The sequence below is a fragment of the Vulpes lagopus genome, chromosome 14, assembly GCF_018345385.1.
Source record: "Vulpes lagopus strain Blue_001 chromosome 14, ASM1834538v1, whole genome shotgun sequence".
Classification (NCBI taxonomy): domain Eukaryota; kingdom Metazoa; phylum Chordata; class Mammalia; order Carnivora; family Canidae; genus Vulpes; species Vulpes lagopus.
In genome coordinates, this window is record NC_054837.1 from 8,286,803 (window position 1) to 8,303,099 (window position 16,297).

Genomic DNA, 16,297 nt, shown 5'->3' on the forward strand with positions numbered 1-16,297 from the left:
TTTCCTAGGCTTGCTGCCGGTCCCCCAGTATTCCCTGTGCACCTCAGTAAACCATTTGATGTGCCTGAGATGGTTCAGAGCTGTTCACATGCAAACCCACATCAGGAGAGAGGAGGAGGCAGAGATAAGGAGGATGGGCAAACTGAGTCAGTGCCAAGCAAGCCTCCTGGCAGTGGAGAGGTAAAATCGGGAGAGGCTGGAGGCAGCTGCCAGGTGGTGATGCTGGTTAGAGGGACACGCCGGTCACCCAGAAATGACGTGTGAGTTTCACAACGCCCAGCAGCGCCGGGGCCCACGAGCCCGTGCGGCCTAATTAGAAGGCTCGGCTCCCAGGTTCCTGCGGGCAGCAGACAGAAACTCGCAGCAGCCTTGGCTAATCGCCTTAAAAGTCTCTTGTTTGTATAGCACAGGCTCGACTTGGCGCCGGCCCAAATCAACTTGTTTTCTTACTGTCAGGTTCAGATTCTGGAGATGCCATCCAAGACGTCAGTGTGCACCCTGAAGCCCGAGGCAGATGCCAAGCCGGGCATGCCCATGTGCCTGGAGCTGTGGCAGGTAAGGCCCAGCGCACGCCAACCACGCCCTGCCAGCCACACCTTCCGGGCCGTGAATCATGCCCCATTCAGGACTCGGTTTATCGTCACAGCAAAGGACACTTAGCGCCCTGGGAGTCTCTGCGCCTGCTGCCCTCCTGCTCCCGCTGCCGCTCCTACAAACTGCCAGGGCAGGCCCGGTTTCTGCTGACCTCCGCAGGGCGCCCCCTGCCCGAGCCGCGCAGAGGGACAGCCCGGTCAGCCGAGCAGCGCCCCGCCGAGGGCCTCTGGCTCGGCTCCTCTCCGCCCGCAGTCAGGGGCCCCGCGGCCTGCAGCCGTGCACAGGGCTGGCCAGGAGGGAAGTGCTGACTAACCCGGCAAGCCTGCCTGGGCCCCGCGTTGCTTGGGATTGCTTTTTGTTACTTCTTTGCCTCAGAGGCAGGAGTGGGCTTAACATGCTGACTTTCCCTGTGGCCGCACTTGGCATTTCTGAGTCCCAGCCATTTCCCTCTCTCGTCTATTCTTTCTGATTAGAGAGAGTCGGAGGGCATCTCGTGGGGCTGGCAGCTGAAGCCTTGGACCGTGGAGTGGGTCGCATGCCTGAGTCCTGGCAGGATGGGTTTCGGCTCTGAGACCAAGAGTGAGACCTTGAAAGGGGTCCTCCTGGGCCTGCCCACCTGCCTCTATTAGAAGCCCCATCCCTCCTCAAGGCACAGCCCCCTCCCTGCCACCCGAGTCAGCAATGCTCCAAGTGTACGTTTCTGTGTCTCAGGGCTGCTCGTATTTGGGGCAGCAAAGCCAATGGTCTGGTGTGTGCACTTGGGAAGAAGCCCAGGCAGTGTCTCTGCTGGTCAGAAACCGTGGTGGCTAGGTCATTGACCAGTGCCTGCCTTGGGGAGTGCTGCTTATAGGCATCTTCCCAGCTCTGTGCAGTTCAGCAGCACCTTCTGGGAGCCGTGCTGAGCTGCCTGAGATCAGGAGGAGGGGATCCTGCTGCACTGCTGGTTTGAGCTTTTCACAAGATGGGCTTGGGCACTTTAGAGATGTCTGTGAGACCAACAGCACCCACAGGGCCAGGCACCCTAGAGACCTTGCCCCACGCTTTTTGTCCCTCCAGGGACCTGCACGTTCTTGCCATTGGTTCCCCCACTGCAGCTTTTTAACCATTGGTATTTGTTTCCAATTGGAAATCTCTGATGAGCTGCTCCTGTGGTGTACTGCCGCTGCAGCACGTCCCAGAGAGGAGCCCACAGGGAGCTGAGCTGGGGGCGCTCCAGGAGACTCGCCTGAATGACGTGCTTTTGGCACCTGCAAACCTGCAGGTTTGCAGTGGGGAACGCCCCGAGGCCATGACGCCTGGGGTTGTGGTGTGGCACTCACACTCCCGGGCAGGGCATTACGGCTGCATCCGCTCACACTCTGCTCCCTGGAAACACTGTCATTGCATAATCATGTAAAAATTCCAGCAGAAAAATGTGTAGAAACGGGATGTACAAACTTGTTAAGGTAATTAATACAGTTGACAGAAGGACAAATCGAGTTTTTGTTAGTTGATACAGATCCAACGCAAAGCATTCTGTTAAAAAAGAAAAGTTGACATTAATTTGAAATGTCCTTTTTTTCTCTCCAAACCTGAAGGTCTGGGTTGTAATTTATTAATCTGAGTGTGGCAGAGGAGCCTGACAATTCTCAGTGAAACATTCAGATGTATTCTCTTTTTTTAGAGTTTGAGAGTGTGCATGCGAGCACATGCATGCACACACACGAGTAGGGGTAGGTAGGGCAGAGGGAGAAGCAGACTCCCTGCTTATCGGGGAGCTCCACACAGGGCTCAATCCCAGGACCCCGGGAGCACGGCCTGACCCGAAGGCAGGCAGACACTTAACCACCGAGCCACCCAGGTGCCTCATATTCCTGTTTTGCTCTTCCAAGCAGCTGACTTGTAAAGGTCAGGAATATGTCTCACAGCAGCCCTGAGTGCAGGCTTCAGACCCTGGGCCTTGGGTCCCCTCTAGTGAGCTGGGTGCTCCCCACGGGGCTGGTCCCAAGAGGTGCTGTAGGCGGGGCCTGCCTGCCAGAGTCCCTGCCAGCACGCCCAGAGACAGAAGAGGACACAAAGTCCTTGTGGCAACTTCAGATCCTCACCCCATGGATTAGCCTATCGCCAAAGGCCTGAGGCCATGAGACTGCTGCTGTGCTTGTGCTGTCACTGGGGACCACGGGCCACAGCACAGGGTGGGCAGCAGCCATCAGGGCTGGAGCTCAGCAGTTGGTCAGCCTTGGCAACTGAGATGAGCCCTGCATGTCAGTCTGACTCCTGATTCAGTCACCCTGTGACACTTGGATAGGTGATGAGTAGCATGCAGCCGAGGTGCTCAGAACCCAGAGACCAGAGGCATCATGTGGACCCGGGCTACAGAGACAGACCAAAACCAATGTGCCGGTACTGGGAGGAGCCCCAGATGAGGGAGAATGTGCCCAGGGGATCGGAGGAGCAGGGCCCTGGGGGCAGAGGGTGAGAGGGAGGCTGGGTGGAGACAGGGTAGGTGGGAGGCAGGCCACAAGACAGATCACTGTCCTGGGGGAACAGACCCAAGTGGGTCCTAGGCGGGTTCCTCAGAGCTAGCCTCCAGGGTGGGCTCCAGCAGGTCTGCCCTGGGGGTTGGCATGGGTTTCTGGTCCGCATGTAGACCGTGCATCAGGCTATTCTCAATTGGCTCCCACTGTCCCAGGTCCGGGTCATGGCAGGAGGCCTTTTCTGGAGAGGCAGATGCCAGCTTCTGGAAGGAAGTCTTCCAGCTGTCTGGAAGAAGGTGCTTGAGCAGAGGTGCTGATCACTTTTAAAACACCCTGTACATCTCTGGAGAAAAGCAGTATAAATAATTTTATACCGCAACACTAATTTCCAATTGGGTGACTTGAAAGATACCAAAGTAGAGCTCTTCCCCATTACAGAACTAGAGAGACCACAGAGAACGGTACCGACACTCATGGCTTCGCATGGGAGGCCAAATGGAGGCAGTGACCACGCTCCGCTGCTCTCAACCTTGGTCCCTGCAGGGCGGGCACCACCAGCACTGGGCACACACAGGGCCCATATCCTGACTGCTTGCCCTGTCGGGCCCCCTGGAGAGGCCCCAAGGATGGGCACAGGCAGCCACAGGCCAAGTGAAACTAAGGAGCCTTTCTTTGTATGAACATGTAGTATCCTCAGAAAAAGTGCAGGGGTCGTCCTCCAGACTAGCTCTGGCCTGGGAGGCTTCGCTGTGCTGTGGGCAGGTCTTCGTGGCTGTGTCCTCGCCATCCCCTGGCACCTCCACCTCCTTTTGATCAAAGCTCTGGTCTGCATCAGGCTTCCCCCGGCTCCCATCACTAACCAGGGCCCCGGTGACGTACACCACCTCCTAAAGCCTCAGTTTCCCCTTCTGATGCACAGAGAGAGCCCTGCTTCCGTGTGTAGAGGGAGTAGTATCCACTCATGAGACACAGGCCCTGTGACTTCTGGCTAAACCCTGTCACCTTGCTTAGCTGAGCAGAGGTTCTCTCTGGGCGCTCTTGAATGTTGTGGAGAGGCACTCCATGTGATGTGCACTACATCTGGGCCCGGAGCCCCTCTGGGCAGATGGAAGCACCCACACAGCTCCTAAACAGGAGCTCCAGCAGGTGGGCAAGGAGAGCCTCCATGGTGCTGTGGCTCCTGTCAACCCACGACCAGTGAGGCCCAGGCACTCTGCGCAGCGCCAGCCTGGCCGCCAGCAGGGGACTGTCCTGGGAGTTGCAGGTGACCCGGGAGATAGCCTCAATGACTAGCTCCCCCACCCCAGGACCCCATTCTTACCATTGACCATCCAGGGCTGGGGTCCAGGCCCAGAGTTCCCTGAGGCTCTTGGAAAATCCACTGGGGAGGGGATGTGCTTAGTTATTTCTGACACTTGAGTGACACAAACCCCAGGCAGCTCAGCAGGAAATGCAGAGAGGAGTGAAGAGCAAAAGGTATCAGCTGGCCTGTGCTTTGCCCCCGAAGCAGCCTGGTCGCTGTCCCGGAGACCGGGCACCAAGCGTGGGGCTGCCGCTCTCAGTGCCGGGGTGACGGGATCTCGCGGCGCTCCCCTGGAGTGGTTGCTGGGGCTAGATAAACGAGGCGTCTGTCCCGGGTGCCCAGCCCTCTGACCCGCATCCTCATTCATCACAATAGCTCAGGGCCCGCGGAGCTCGGCTCACACTAGTCAGCGCCCTGGCGACTCACCAGGCCTGGGGGGGTGGGGGGCTTCTGCGGCGACATTGACAAAGCACAGAAAGTTCATTTTTCATTGAGATGGAGCTCGCGATTTCCTTTGGCTGGCAGTTCTAGACAGGTGACCGGCCTCACGAAGGGGTGGCCGCAAGTCTCAGCCTGCAGGAGGGAGGCAGGAAGACGCAGCAGCACCCGGCCGGGTGAGCAGGGGCACGGCAGCGGGAGGCAGGGCGCCGTGCTGAGCGACCTTGGGCCCTGTGCCCTGCAGCCTCGGTCCTCGGAACCCCCCAACAGCGGCCCGTGCCAGCCCGGCAGCGCTGGTGTCTGCAATCGGGGGGGGGGGGGCACGCAGAGCCTCCGAACTGTTACCGCCCCTGGAGGACACGGGACCCGGCTCCCCAGCCAGGCCACTCCGCTGGCCCCCTCTCTGGAGCCCCTTCTCCCCGCAAACATACCGGGAACCTTTGGGAGCTGACTGCTGCGCTGTCCCCGCAGGCCGACTCCAGTCCCCGCCCACTCCTCCTGGCCGGCTATGAGGACGGATCGGTGGCCCTGTGGGACGTCTCTGAGCGGAAGGTGTGCAGCCGCGTCGCCTGCCACACGGAGCCTGTCATGGGCTTTGACTTTGACTCCCAGAAGGCCAGGGGCGTCTCGGGCTCCGCGGAGAAGGCGCTGGCTGTCTGGAGCCTGGATGAGCAGCAGGCCCTGCAGGTCAGTGCGCCAGACCCGAGGTGTCATTTATCCTGCTTTGCACTAACAGTCTGATAGGCTGAAACAATATTTAGGCATGAAGAGGAGTTGTTGCAGATCCCTGGCTAATTAATCACCGTGAGGCGGGGTGCAGGCCAGCCTGTCCGCAGGGCTGGCGCAGGAAGAAGGGGGCGTGGGCGTTTGTGAACCGTTCACATGGTTTGGGTTTCTCTCAGACCTTGGGTTAACAGCAGTCACGTCTTGTCCATCTAGAGAAAAGGCATGTAAAGTCCGGGAGTAGGCAAGTCCATTTGCAAAAACTCAGAGGAATTCGGTCAGTAAGGAACTGATTAATCAACCAAAACCAACCCAGTGTGGAGAAATCCACGGAGTCACGCCCCTGGGGCAGTCTGCAAGCCAACCCCAGGGAAGCGGTTCCTCACTGCCAGCCACAATGGGGAAGGGGTGTGAGGCCTCGGGGCGGAGCTGGGCATTGCTGAAACCCTTCCCATAAGCTTTCCATGGACTTTCCCACATGGCTTGTGGAGCACTTGGGGGCCAGGTCTGGGCCTGTGGCTGGTGTTCAGCATGCACTGGCCCAGCCTGCACCCTCAGCCCTGTCTAGGGCCTGGCGGGAGGACTTGGGGGGTGGGGAGCCTCCTGTCCAGGCCTCACACTAGTGCAGGTACCAGGGGATGAGATGTGCTGTGCCTTTTGGCCCCGGGAGGGTGGCCTGGGTGCATTCCAGTGTCTTGTGGTGGCCAAGGAGTCCCCATTAACCAGGAAGCCTTGGAAGGCTGAGACTTGGCCACTTGGCTGGCGAGTAGAAGCTACTGTAAACCCAGGTCTGGTGGGGCCCCTATTGCGAGACATGTGGCCATGGGGGAGATTGCCAGCAGAAGCAGCAGCAGGCTGGCCTCCTGGCCTCACCTGGGCCCTCAGTGCTGGAGTCCTGGAGGACAGGACTGCCCTCCTCTGCAGGAGCTGTGGTGGGGACAGGAGGCTGAGGAAGAAGGGGTCTCCCCTCACCAGGTGGTAAAGTCTGGTCGCCTAGCCTGGCAAGCCTGCCTCACCTCACCCTCGCCAGCCTGGGCCCGCACAGCCAGAGGAAGAAGCCCTGGGTAGGCACATGGGTTGGAGAGGGGAGGAGCCGGCCCCAGAGAAAATCAGGGCACACTGCGGTGCCTAGCAGGGATGCAGCATCGCCACCCGGTCATCCCGTAAGAGGGACAGAATGAGGACAGCTGGGGCAGGCGTTTCACATGGTGGGTGAGGAGTCCTGGGCAAGATGGAAGCTGAGTCGGAGCAAGGCAGGAGGTGCTGGAGAGAACAGTGACGCACATAGAGGCCCAGGGATGGACACAGCTCAGGCGCAGTGAGACCTACGAGGGGCCCCTTCACGTGGAAGCTGGAGTTGGGGCCGGCATCCAACAGAGAATGATCCTGTCCGAGAATGGAGGTGAAAACCGGCACAAGTGGCGAGCAGCAGCCGGGGTCCAACTGCCGGCTGTCCTGGTGTGAGGCTGCCAGTGTCTCAGTGACCTGAGGGTGGGGAGCAGCCAGCCAGCCAGAGGGGGGAAGGAGCGGTCACATGTGATGTTTGGGTACATGGTGCACATTCATGCTTCCCTAGCATTGCTCCTTCCCAGCAGATCAGCTCGTGCCAGTACATGGCTGACTTGCAGTAAAGCCAACTACCCATCCGTCCTCTGTCCTGTTGTTCCCCACGGGAAGGGGGTTAGACAGGCGTCCAAATGGAGCCAGGCCCAGCTGTGGCAGGGCAGAACTTCTCATGCCTCCACCCCGGAGGAAGGGTCCCAAGGCCTTGGAACGGTGGACCTTAGAGGGGATGGGGTGACTGTCATCATGATGGCTGTCGTCTTTAAGACGGAGGCACAGCCAGTCTAGTGCTGGGTCTTTACATCCTCGCTGGGTGCCGAGCCCAGCCAGGTAGGCCTTGGCGTTCTCTCTTGCTCCCCTCCTTCCTGCTCCTCCATCCTGCTGGGGACCAGGCAGGGCCCCCAGGTTCCCACTGCGGGGTCCAGTGCCCCACCCCACTGTGGCTTGAATCAGCCTGACCTTGTAAAGGCTGAAGACTCAGGTGGCTTCCCTGAGAACCCCACCCCATTGGCAGTATCCCCAAGACCCCTGAAAGGGTCCCCTCTGGCCAACCTGGTCCAGATCTGCCTGGTGTCTGCTGGCTTGTTTGGGAAACAGCTGCTGGAACTTAAGACTTAAATTTATGAGGCATGTTCCAGTCCAGAGATGAACTTTTACTGTAGTGATGAACTGAAAAGTTGAAGCACAGGGGATTATTAATGAATTTGAAAGTTAAAGCAGAAGGGGAGCCAGGCATTGTGGACTGGACGTGGTGGTTACAGGACGGTGTTGCGCCAAGCAAGGGGCCAGGCTCAGCAGTGCATATCAAAGCAGGAGGATGGTGCTCCTGCCACTGGGCACGGCCCCTGAGAATGGCTGCGTTGCCCGGAGACGAGGGCACATCCGGTTCAGAGCTGGCCTCAGAGGCCCTGGAGATTCTCAGGTGGTGGTGCACAGGCCTCCGGGGAGGAAGCGTCAGGGGCCAGCATCCACAGGCCTCCACGGGCATCCTCACCCCGAGGCCCTCAGTGCACCGCGCTGGCCCACTGATGTGGCCGCCTGCCCTGGCCCTCGAGCCACGTGGGCACAGATGTGCCTCACCTCGCAGCCTGCTGCTGGAGTCTCTAATGAGCCCAAATCAATCTCTCCCGGGCGGGCGCTGGGAGCAGAGACGCAGATGAGGTTTCCCGCAGCAGAGCGTGGGTAATGGGAACCAGATGGCGGCCGCGCCGCGTGCACATTCCTGGCACCTGAGGTCATGTGCTGTGAGAGCCACTAGTGGCCAGGGATCCTTCCCAGAGGGTCCTCATCCAGAATGGGTGAGGCCAGGGGCCATGGCAGTGACCAGGAGACTTTGGCCACCCTCATCAGGATGCCGTGGCCTCGGGGGCACGTGGTGATGGCTGGGCCACTCGCCTGCCTCCCAGAGGTGGCTTTCCCCCCAGCCTCCAGGGGATTGGGCTTTGGCTGTCGTAGACACAGGTGGTGTGCAGACCTGCTCCTTCCTCCCACACTTGGGCAGGGCCCATGGCCTTGAAGCAGGGGCTGATTTACAGCCAGCAGTATTTTTAGGCCTTTAAGTAATATTGAGGCCCCCACCCCAGCCAGCCTGGGCCAGGAATCGGACCAACCACGCTCCCCTGAACTGCACCCAAGGCTGGTTGGCCAGGCGTCCCCTTGTCCTGCTGTGTGTCCATGGCCCTCTTTCTCCCCAGCCCTGCCCTCTAAAGTGTCAGTAGTAGGACCTGTGGGACAGGTAGGCAGGAGACTACAGGGCCCTGAGACCAAGCAAATTGTAGATACAATCCGGTGCCTCTCAGGAACGAGCAAGCCTGCCTTGCAGAGAAAATGCCCGCCCAGAGGGAAAGAATGACCTATGGCCACTCACAAAACAGACCCCTGCCAGCGTATGCAGAGATCGGGAGAGGAGGGGATGCCTGCCTCAGTTCTGGGGCTCCTGATACCCCAACACCATCAAGAGTGGGATAACTGGGGATGCAATTTAGTTTACAGAGACACAGACAGATGGCCCTGAACAACTCCTACTGACCCCACCACATGGGCACGGACATGCTCTGTAATGCAGAGAACCAGCAAGGCTCCAGCCGCCATCACCATGAACAGACCCTGTTGGACCCTCCTCCTTCTCTTTGCTGTCCTACTCCTCCTCCTCCTCAGGATTAGGTCGCCATCAAGGCTTCTGTTGCTGCTTCTCTTCATTCCTGCCAGGGGAGGCCACTTTGTGCCTCTGTTCCAGGACCAGAGTCACTCCTGCCCCCTTTGGCAGCACAGGGCACCTTAGCCCCTCCCAGGTGGCAACACCGGCGTGGAAGGCATTCTCTGCCCTGGACCCAACTTCCAGTGTGTGAGGACCATGGTTCAGGGGCCTCTATGGAAATTCAAATTCTTCTTCCACTTGCCTTGGGTTCTCAGTGATCATCAGCAGAGAGCGGACTTGAAAGCAGCCCTTTTCTATTAACAAATTCACAACAAAGATGCAAAGATGCAAAGAGGTGACCCTGAAGCAGGGCCCCATGTGGGTTCTGGAGAGTCCAGGACTCGGAACCCAGAGGTCCCCTGGCTACCCCTGGCTTGGGACAAAGTCTACAGAAGAGAAAAGAATGAGCGTTGGTGATGATCATCAGTCCTCATTCCCAGCAGCCCTGTCCGGGTCCATGAGCGTGGAGAGGGCTTCGGGCAGATGCACACCCTCACACACAGGCACATGTGGGATTTGCCTTCTCACATTCGCATGGTGGCCCTGGCTCCAGTCCTCCAGCTCCAGCAGGTGCCCCTGGTGGCCTGGACATCGTGGTCCACTAATTGGTAGAGCCAGGCACTGAATAGAGCCCTGGAAGAGTGGGAGGGGGTCCCTGACTGTGAGATGTGGGGTGGGCGTGGAGGTGCCCGGACAGGTCGCTGCGGGGCTGCCCAAGTGCTGATCGCACCGGCCAGGAACCCAGGCCATGCCGAGTGGAGGCAGGGGCTGTAGCGAGCATCCTGGGCGTGCTACGGGTGGGACAAAGGGCCGAGTTTGCTGCCAGGTTTTGGTAGGTTCTCATCGTATTAGATCCTCCCTCTACTCCTAGTGGGGAAAGAATTTGGATTGTGAATAGGCGTTGAGCTGTCAGACTCATGGCTTTTCTTAAATCAGTTAATGAATTGCATTATTTGGCTTTTATAATATCAAAACAACCATATAGTCCTAAAATAACACGCTACAGAGCATGTCCATGCCCATGTGATGGGGCCAGTAGGAGTTGTTCAGGGTCATCTGTCTGTGTCTCCGTAAACTAAATTGCACCCCCTCCCCGGTAACCCCACTATTGATGGTGTTGGGGTATCAGGAGCTCCAGAACTGAGGCAGGCATCCCCTCCTCTCCCGATCTCTGCATAAGTTGGCAGGGGTCTGTTTTGTGAGTGGCCATAGGTCATTCTTTCCCACTGGAGCAGGCTTTCTTTTTCCTGCAAGGCAGGCTTGATTTTCTTCTTGGACTGATTTATTAGGTTTCTTGATTTTTTTTGGGGGGGGGGTAAGTTGCCTTTTTTAAAGAATTTGTCTATGGGCATAAATACCTTCAAGGTATTTTCACACTGCCCTTTTGTAATTGTTTGTAATTTGAAATGACTGTGTAGACTCTGCTGTATTTACAGAAATGACTGTGTAGACTCTGCTGTATTTACAGAACTGCCCTGGTTTTATCTGTGATCAGTCTTACCTTTGTTGATCTTTAAAAGCCTTTTTCTGTGTTCTCTATCGTATATCTATCACTTATGGTTTGAAAGAAAAAAAAAAAGAAAAAGAAAGAAAAAAAATCCCTTTCTGTTTCATCATTTCTGCTCTGATCTTCCCTTCCTTCCTCCTGTGTCCTCTGGGCTTGGTCTGTTGCTCGGACTTGAACTGGGTATGGAGCCCGCTTGTCCTCTGCCATCTGTCCCCCAGAGGCAGCGGAGGCCTGTCTGCAACCCTCTAGTTGGCCCAGGTTGGGAGATGTCAGCATCTTCATTCTTGGGGGGGTGGGGGCTGAGTTTTATTTGTTCTCTGACTGCTGAGCCAATCAGTGTTTTTATGTTCCCAAATGTTTGATTTTTTTTTCTTCCCAGTTATTTTTTATTTTTCAATTTCTAACTTCATGCCATTGTGGTCGGAGAATAAGGTCTGAATGATATCAGCTCTTTGAAATGTGGAGGCCAGTCCAGTTGACATAAGTATTCCACATGTGTGTGAGAGGGAAGTGCTTCTCGTTGCTGGATGCACGGCTGTACCTGCACACACTCGGGCAGCCCTGGCAGCCGTGCAGTCCCTGCGCTGTGCATGTGACTGGGTGCCTCTGGAAGGGCCAGGGAGACCCTGGTGCTGAGGCACGTCTTGGCAACTGTGCCTACATCCTGTGCGTTCTTGCTTCTGCATTTCGAAGCTGGCTTAGGAACATACGAGTTTAGAATCTTCCCAGGGACTGAACTTTTATACTTTAGTGACTCTGTTTATCTCTGAAAAAGATTTTCACCTAAAAGCCAATTTTGCCAACTGCTAATAGGGTTCATGCAAGATTTCTTCTGACTTTACTACTTCTTTTACAGCCTTTTTTTTTTTTTTTTAAATCTTCTGCTTTCAACTTTTCTTTAGATATAGGTATCTCTCTCACAGAGCTGGTTTTGCATACCAGCATCTTGTCGCTGCTCCTTTGTACCATAAATGTTGTCTGGGCATTCTTACTCTTCAAACACTCTTCTTCTTTCAGAAGCTGGGAAGGCCGCCCGCTAGGGAACGTTTAGTGGGAGCCTCTGAGTGTGAATCTGCATGTTGACGGTGCCCGTAGTTCTGGGTGCTTGTGTGGGTTTGCTCGGGCCCTCCATTGGGCTGTGAGGCTGCGGGGGGGCGGGGGGGTCAGTTCCCAGGCAACTCTCTAGCCTTTGTGGGTCTATCTCACTAGTTTTGATTTTGGTGTCTTCATTTTTATTCAGTTCATAATACTTTCTATTTCCCTTAGGATTTCTTCTTTGATCCAGTTGTTCCTCAGAAGTAGATTACTTAATTATCAAATATTTGTTGATTTTGTGGATATCTTTAATCCAGCTTAATTCTGCTGTCAGTGAAGGAACCTGCACAATGTCAGCATTTAGATATTTATTGAGGCTTGTGTTTGGCCCAGCACATGCTACGTTACATCTTGGTGAAGACGTGTGTTCTGCAGTTGTTGGGTGGAGTGTTCCGTCAGCGCGACCCCGGTCGAGGTGGTTGGTAGTGTTTGGATCTTCCTGCTGATATTTTCATCCAGTTTTCTGCCAGTTATGGAGTAAGGTCTTTGAATCTTTGAGGGTGGTCATGAATGTGCCTATTTCCCCCTTTCTGTCTTTGGGTTCATGAATTTTGAAGCACTGTCCCTACGCACATTTAAGATGGTTACCGCATCCTGCTGAGTGGTCATCGTGAAATATCCTTCTGAACCTCTTGTCACGTCTTTTCTGTTTTAATTGTAGCAATTTACTTTTATTTAAAGATTTTATTTATTAGTTCATGAGAGACACACAGAGAGAGGCAGAGACACAGGCAGAGGGAGAAGCAGGCTCCATGCAGGGAGCCCGATGTGGAACTCGATCCTGGGACTCCAGGATCACGCCCTGAGCCAAAGGCAGACACCCGACTGCTGAGCCACACAGGTGCCCCCATAATTTGCTTTTTTTAATTGAAGTGTGGTTGACACACAATGAGTGGTTAGTTCCAGGTATAACACATCCTTGTCTTGGGGTCGGCTGGTCTGACACTAATGCAGCAGGAGCAGCTTTCTTGGGTTTCCTCTTTTTGAGTCATGTCTCCCTTATTTTCAACCTATGTCCATCTCTTTATTCTATTTTATTTTATTTAAAATTTTTCATTTATTTATTCATGAGAGATACACAGAGAGAGAGAGAGAGAGAGAGGCAGAAACACAGGCAGAGGGAGAAGCAGGCTCCATGCAGGGAGCCTGATGTGGGACTCGGTCCTAGGACTCCAGGACCACACCCCTGGGCCAGAGGCAGGCGCTAAACCGCTGAGCCACCCAGGGATCCCCTGTCCATATCTTTATGTTTAAAAAGCATCTTTTTGAGGGGAGGAGGGCGGGTGACGGGCACTGAGGTGGACATTTGACGGGATGAGCACTGGGTGTTTTTCTGTATGTTGGTAAATTGAACACCAATAAAAGTTAATTAAAAAAAAAAAAGCATCTTTTTGTAGTCTTGCTTTTTAATCCTTTCTGACAATCTTTGCCTTCTAATTGGAGCATTTAGCCTGTTTGTACTTAACATAGTTATTGATGTGCGTGGCATGAAGTCTGCTATCTTGATATTTGTTTTCCACCCATCACCTCTGTTTTTGGCCCTGTTTTACTCCTTTCCTGCCTCCTTGTGTGTTAATCAAATATCCATTTCTTAGTTTTCCATTTTATTTCTCCTCTTGGTTTCTTTGATATAGTTCTTAGCATTTTCTTCTGAGTGGCTACTTGCAGCTCACGGTACACATCATTGACATACCCACCTCTACCCAGCCAGTGTTGCCACCCCGCTCCCCTGACTGGTGTCATCACCACACGCTAGAATGATCCCATATACCACCCTCCCACCCTTTCTCCTGCTGCTGTTACACATTCTACTTCTATACGCCTTATAAATTCCCTTTACAATGTTACTGGTTTTGCGTTAAATCATCAGTTATTTCTAAAAACTTACAGGAAATAAAAAAGCATAATACAGTTGACCCTTGAACATTGGGTTTCAACCGTGCAGGTCCACTTATATGCAGACTTTTTTTTTCCCAGTAGGTTCCATGTCCAGTGGGGAGCCCAAGTGTGGGGCTTAAACTCATAAACCTGAGATCAAGACCTGAGCTGAGATTGAGGACCAGACACCCAGGCGCCCCCAGATTTTTTTCTATAAGTACAGAATTATAAGTATATAAGTATAGTATTATAAATGTGTTTTCTCTTCCTTAAGATTTTATTAATATTTTTTCCTCCAGCTTAGTTTAGTGAGAGTATGCAATATATAATTCTTTAGTTAGAATATTCAATATATAATACATATAACATACAAAATATGTGTTAATTGACTGTTCATGTTATCAGTTAACAGTCAACAGTAGGCCACTGGTAGTTTTGGGGGAGTCAAAAGTGATACATGGATTTTCAACTGCACAGGGAGTCAGCACCCCTAACCTACGTGTTGTTCAAGGGTCAACTGGAGTTTCTGTTCACCCATCTGTTACCATTTCTGGTGCTCTTTGTGTAGATCTGAGTTTCTGTCTGGTTTTATTTCCCTTTATCCGGAAGAACACCCTGTAGCATATCTTGAAGTGTAGTTCTCCTGGCAAAAGATTCTCCAGCTTCTGTTTATGAACAATGACTATTTCACCCTCTTTTTAAAAAAAGAATTCTGCCTCGAGTGTCTAGGGATGGTGGTTTCATTTTTCTTCATGCACTTTAAAGGTGTTCCACTGTCATCTAGTGTCCATAGTTTCTAGTAAGAATTCATCGTGGCTTATCATTATTCCCAGACCCTCCATGCGGCTTTCAAGCATTTGTTCATCTGTGGTTTTTAGTACATTGACTCTCCTGGAACTTCCATGAGTTAGACAGTTGGATATCATTTCCATAGTCCCTGAGGCTTTGTTCAGTTTTCTTCAGCCATTTTCCTCTTTCTTCTTCAGGTTGAATAATGTCTATTGATATGTCCTCTGGTTTACTGACTTTTTTTAATGATTAAAATCTGTCATTATGCCTGTCCTACAAGCTGTTCATTTCAGTTGCTTTTTTAAAAAAGATTTTATTTATTCATGAGAGACACACAGAGAGAGGCAGAGACACAGGCAGAGGGAGAAGCAGGCTCCATGTGGGGAGGATCCCAGGACCCCAGGATCATGTCCCGAGCCAAAGGCAGATGCTCAACCGCTGAGCTTCCCAGGCGTCCCTCATTTTAGTTATTGAGCTGCTCAGTTATACATTTTCTATTGTGGTTCTTTTTTTTTTTTTTTTCATAAAACACTGGTTTTTAGAACAGTTTTAGATTCACAGCAAAATTGAGAGGGAGGTACACACATATCCCACATGTCCCTTGCCCTCCACCCCCACGCATGCACAGCCTCCCACATTATCAGTGGCCCAGCAGAGTGGGATAACTGGTACAACAGGCAGGTGTACACTGACACACTATTACCCAGAGTCTACAGTTCACCATGAGTTCACTCTTGGTGGTGTGCATTCTGTGGGTTTGGACAAACATACAATGACATGTGTCCACCATTATAGTATCACATGCAGTGTCTTCACTGCCCTAAAAATCCTCTGTGCTCTGCCCAGTGATTCTTCCTCCCCCACTGACCCCTGACAACCACTGATTGTTTTGCTCTCTCTATGATTTGGTTTTGCCTTTTCCAGAACGTCATATGGCTGGAATCATACAGTATGTCACCTTTCAGAATGGCTTCTTTCAGTGAGTGATATGCATTTAAGGTTCCTCTGTGTCTTTTATAGTTTGATGGCTCATTTCTTTTTGGCACTGAATAATATTCTGTTGTCTGGATGCACCACAGTGTATTTATCCATTCACCTATTAAAGGACACCTTGGTTGCTTCCCAAGTCTTGGCAATTATGAATAAAGCTGAATAAAACTGATGTGCGATATTTGGGGGTGGGGGGGCGGAGAGGGAGAAGAGAGAATCTTAAGCAGGTTCCACACCCAGCATAGGGCTTGACTCAGGGCTCAATCTCATGATCCTGAGGTCATAACCCGAGCTGAAATCAAGAGTCAGATGCTTAACTGACTGAGCCACCCAGGCCACCCCACAGTTTTTGTATGGATATAAAGTTTCAGCTCCTTTGGGTCAATATAAAGCATGCAATTTCTAGATCACATGGTGAGAGTACATTTAGTTTTGTTAAGACACCACCAAGCTGTCTTCCAAAGTGACTATAGTGTTTTGCATTCCCGCCAGCAGTGAATGTGGGTTCCTGTGGCTCTATGTCCTTGCCAGCCCTTGGTGTTGTCAGTGTTCTGGATTTTGGCCATTCTGACAAATGTGTAGTGGGTATCTGGCTATTTTTTTCTTGGTTATTGTTATTGAAGTATAGTTGACATACAGGGTCATTTTTCTAATCTGCATTTCCCCAGTAACGTGTGATGGAGGCCCTTCTCACGTGCTTACTTGCTGTGATCTTTGATGAGGTGTGTGTCACACTTTCCTCCATTTTTTCATCAGGTCGTTTG

At 53.1% G+C, this 16,297-nt stretch overlaps 1 protein-coding gene across 5 annotated transcripts in view; it reads left to right on the forward strand.

Moving 5' to 3' along the window:
* Positions 1-16,297, forward strand: part of GNB1L (G protein subunit beta 1 like) — a 59,490-nt gene that overhangs the window by 38,037 nt on the left and 5,156 nt on the right. For all 5 annotated transcript variants that reach the window (XM_041728894.1, XM_041728893.1, XM_041728895.1 and 2 more), the window contains 2 exons: positions 457-555; positions 5,263-5,478. In XM_041728894.1, the coding sequence (XP_041584828.1) occupies positions 457-555; positions 5,263-5,478 (315 nt within the window). The remainder of the gene's footprint in view (positions 1-456; positions 556-5,262; positions 5,479-16,297) is intronic.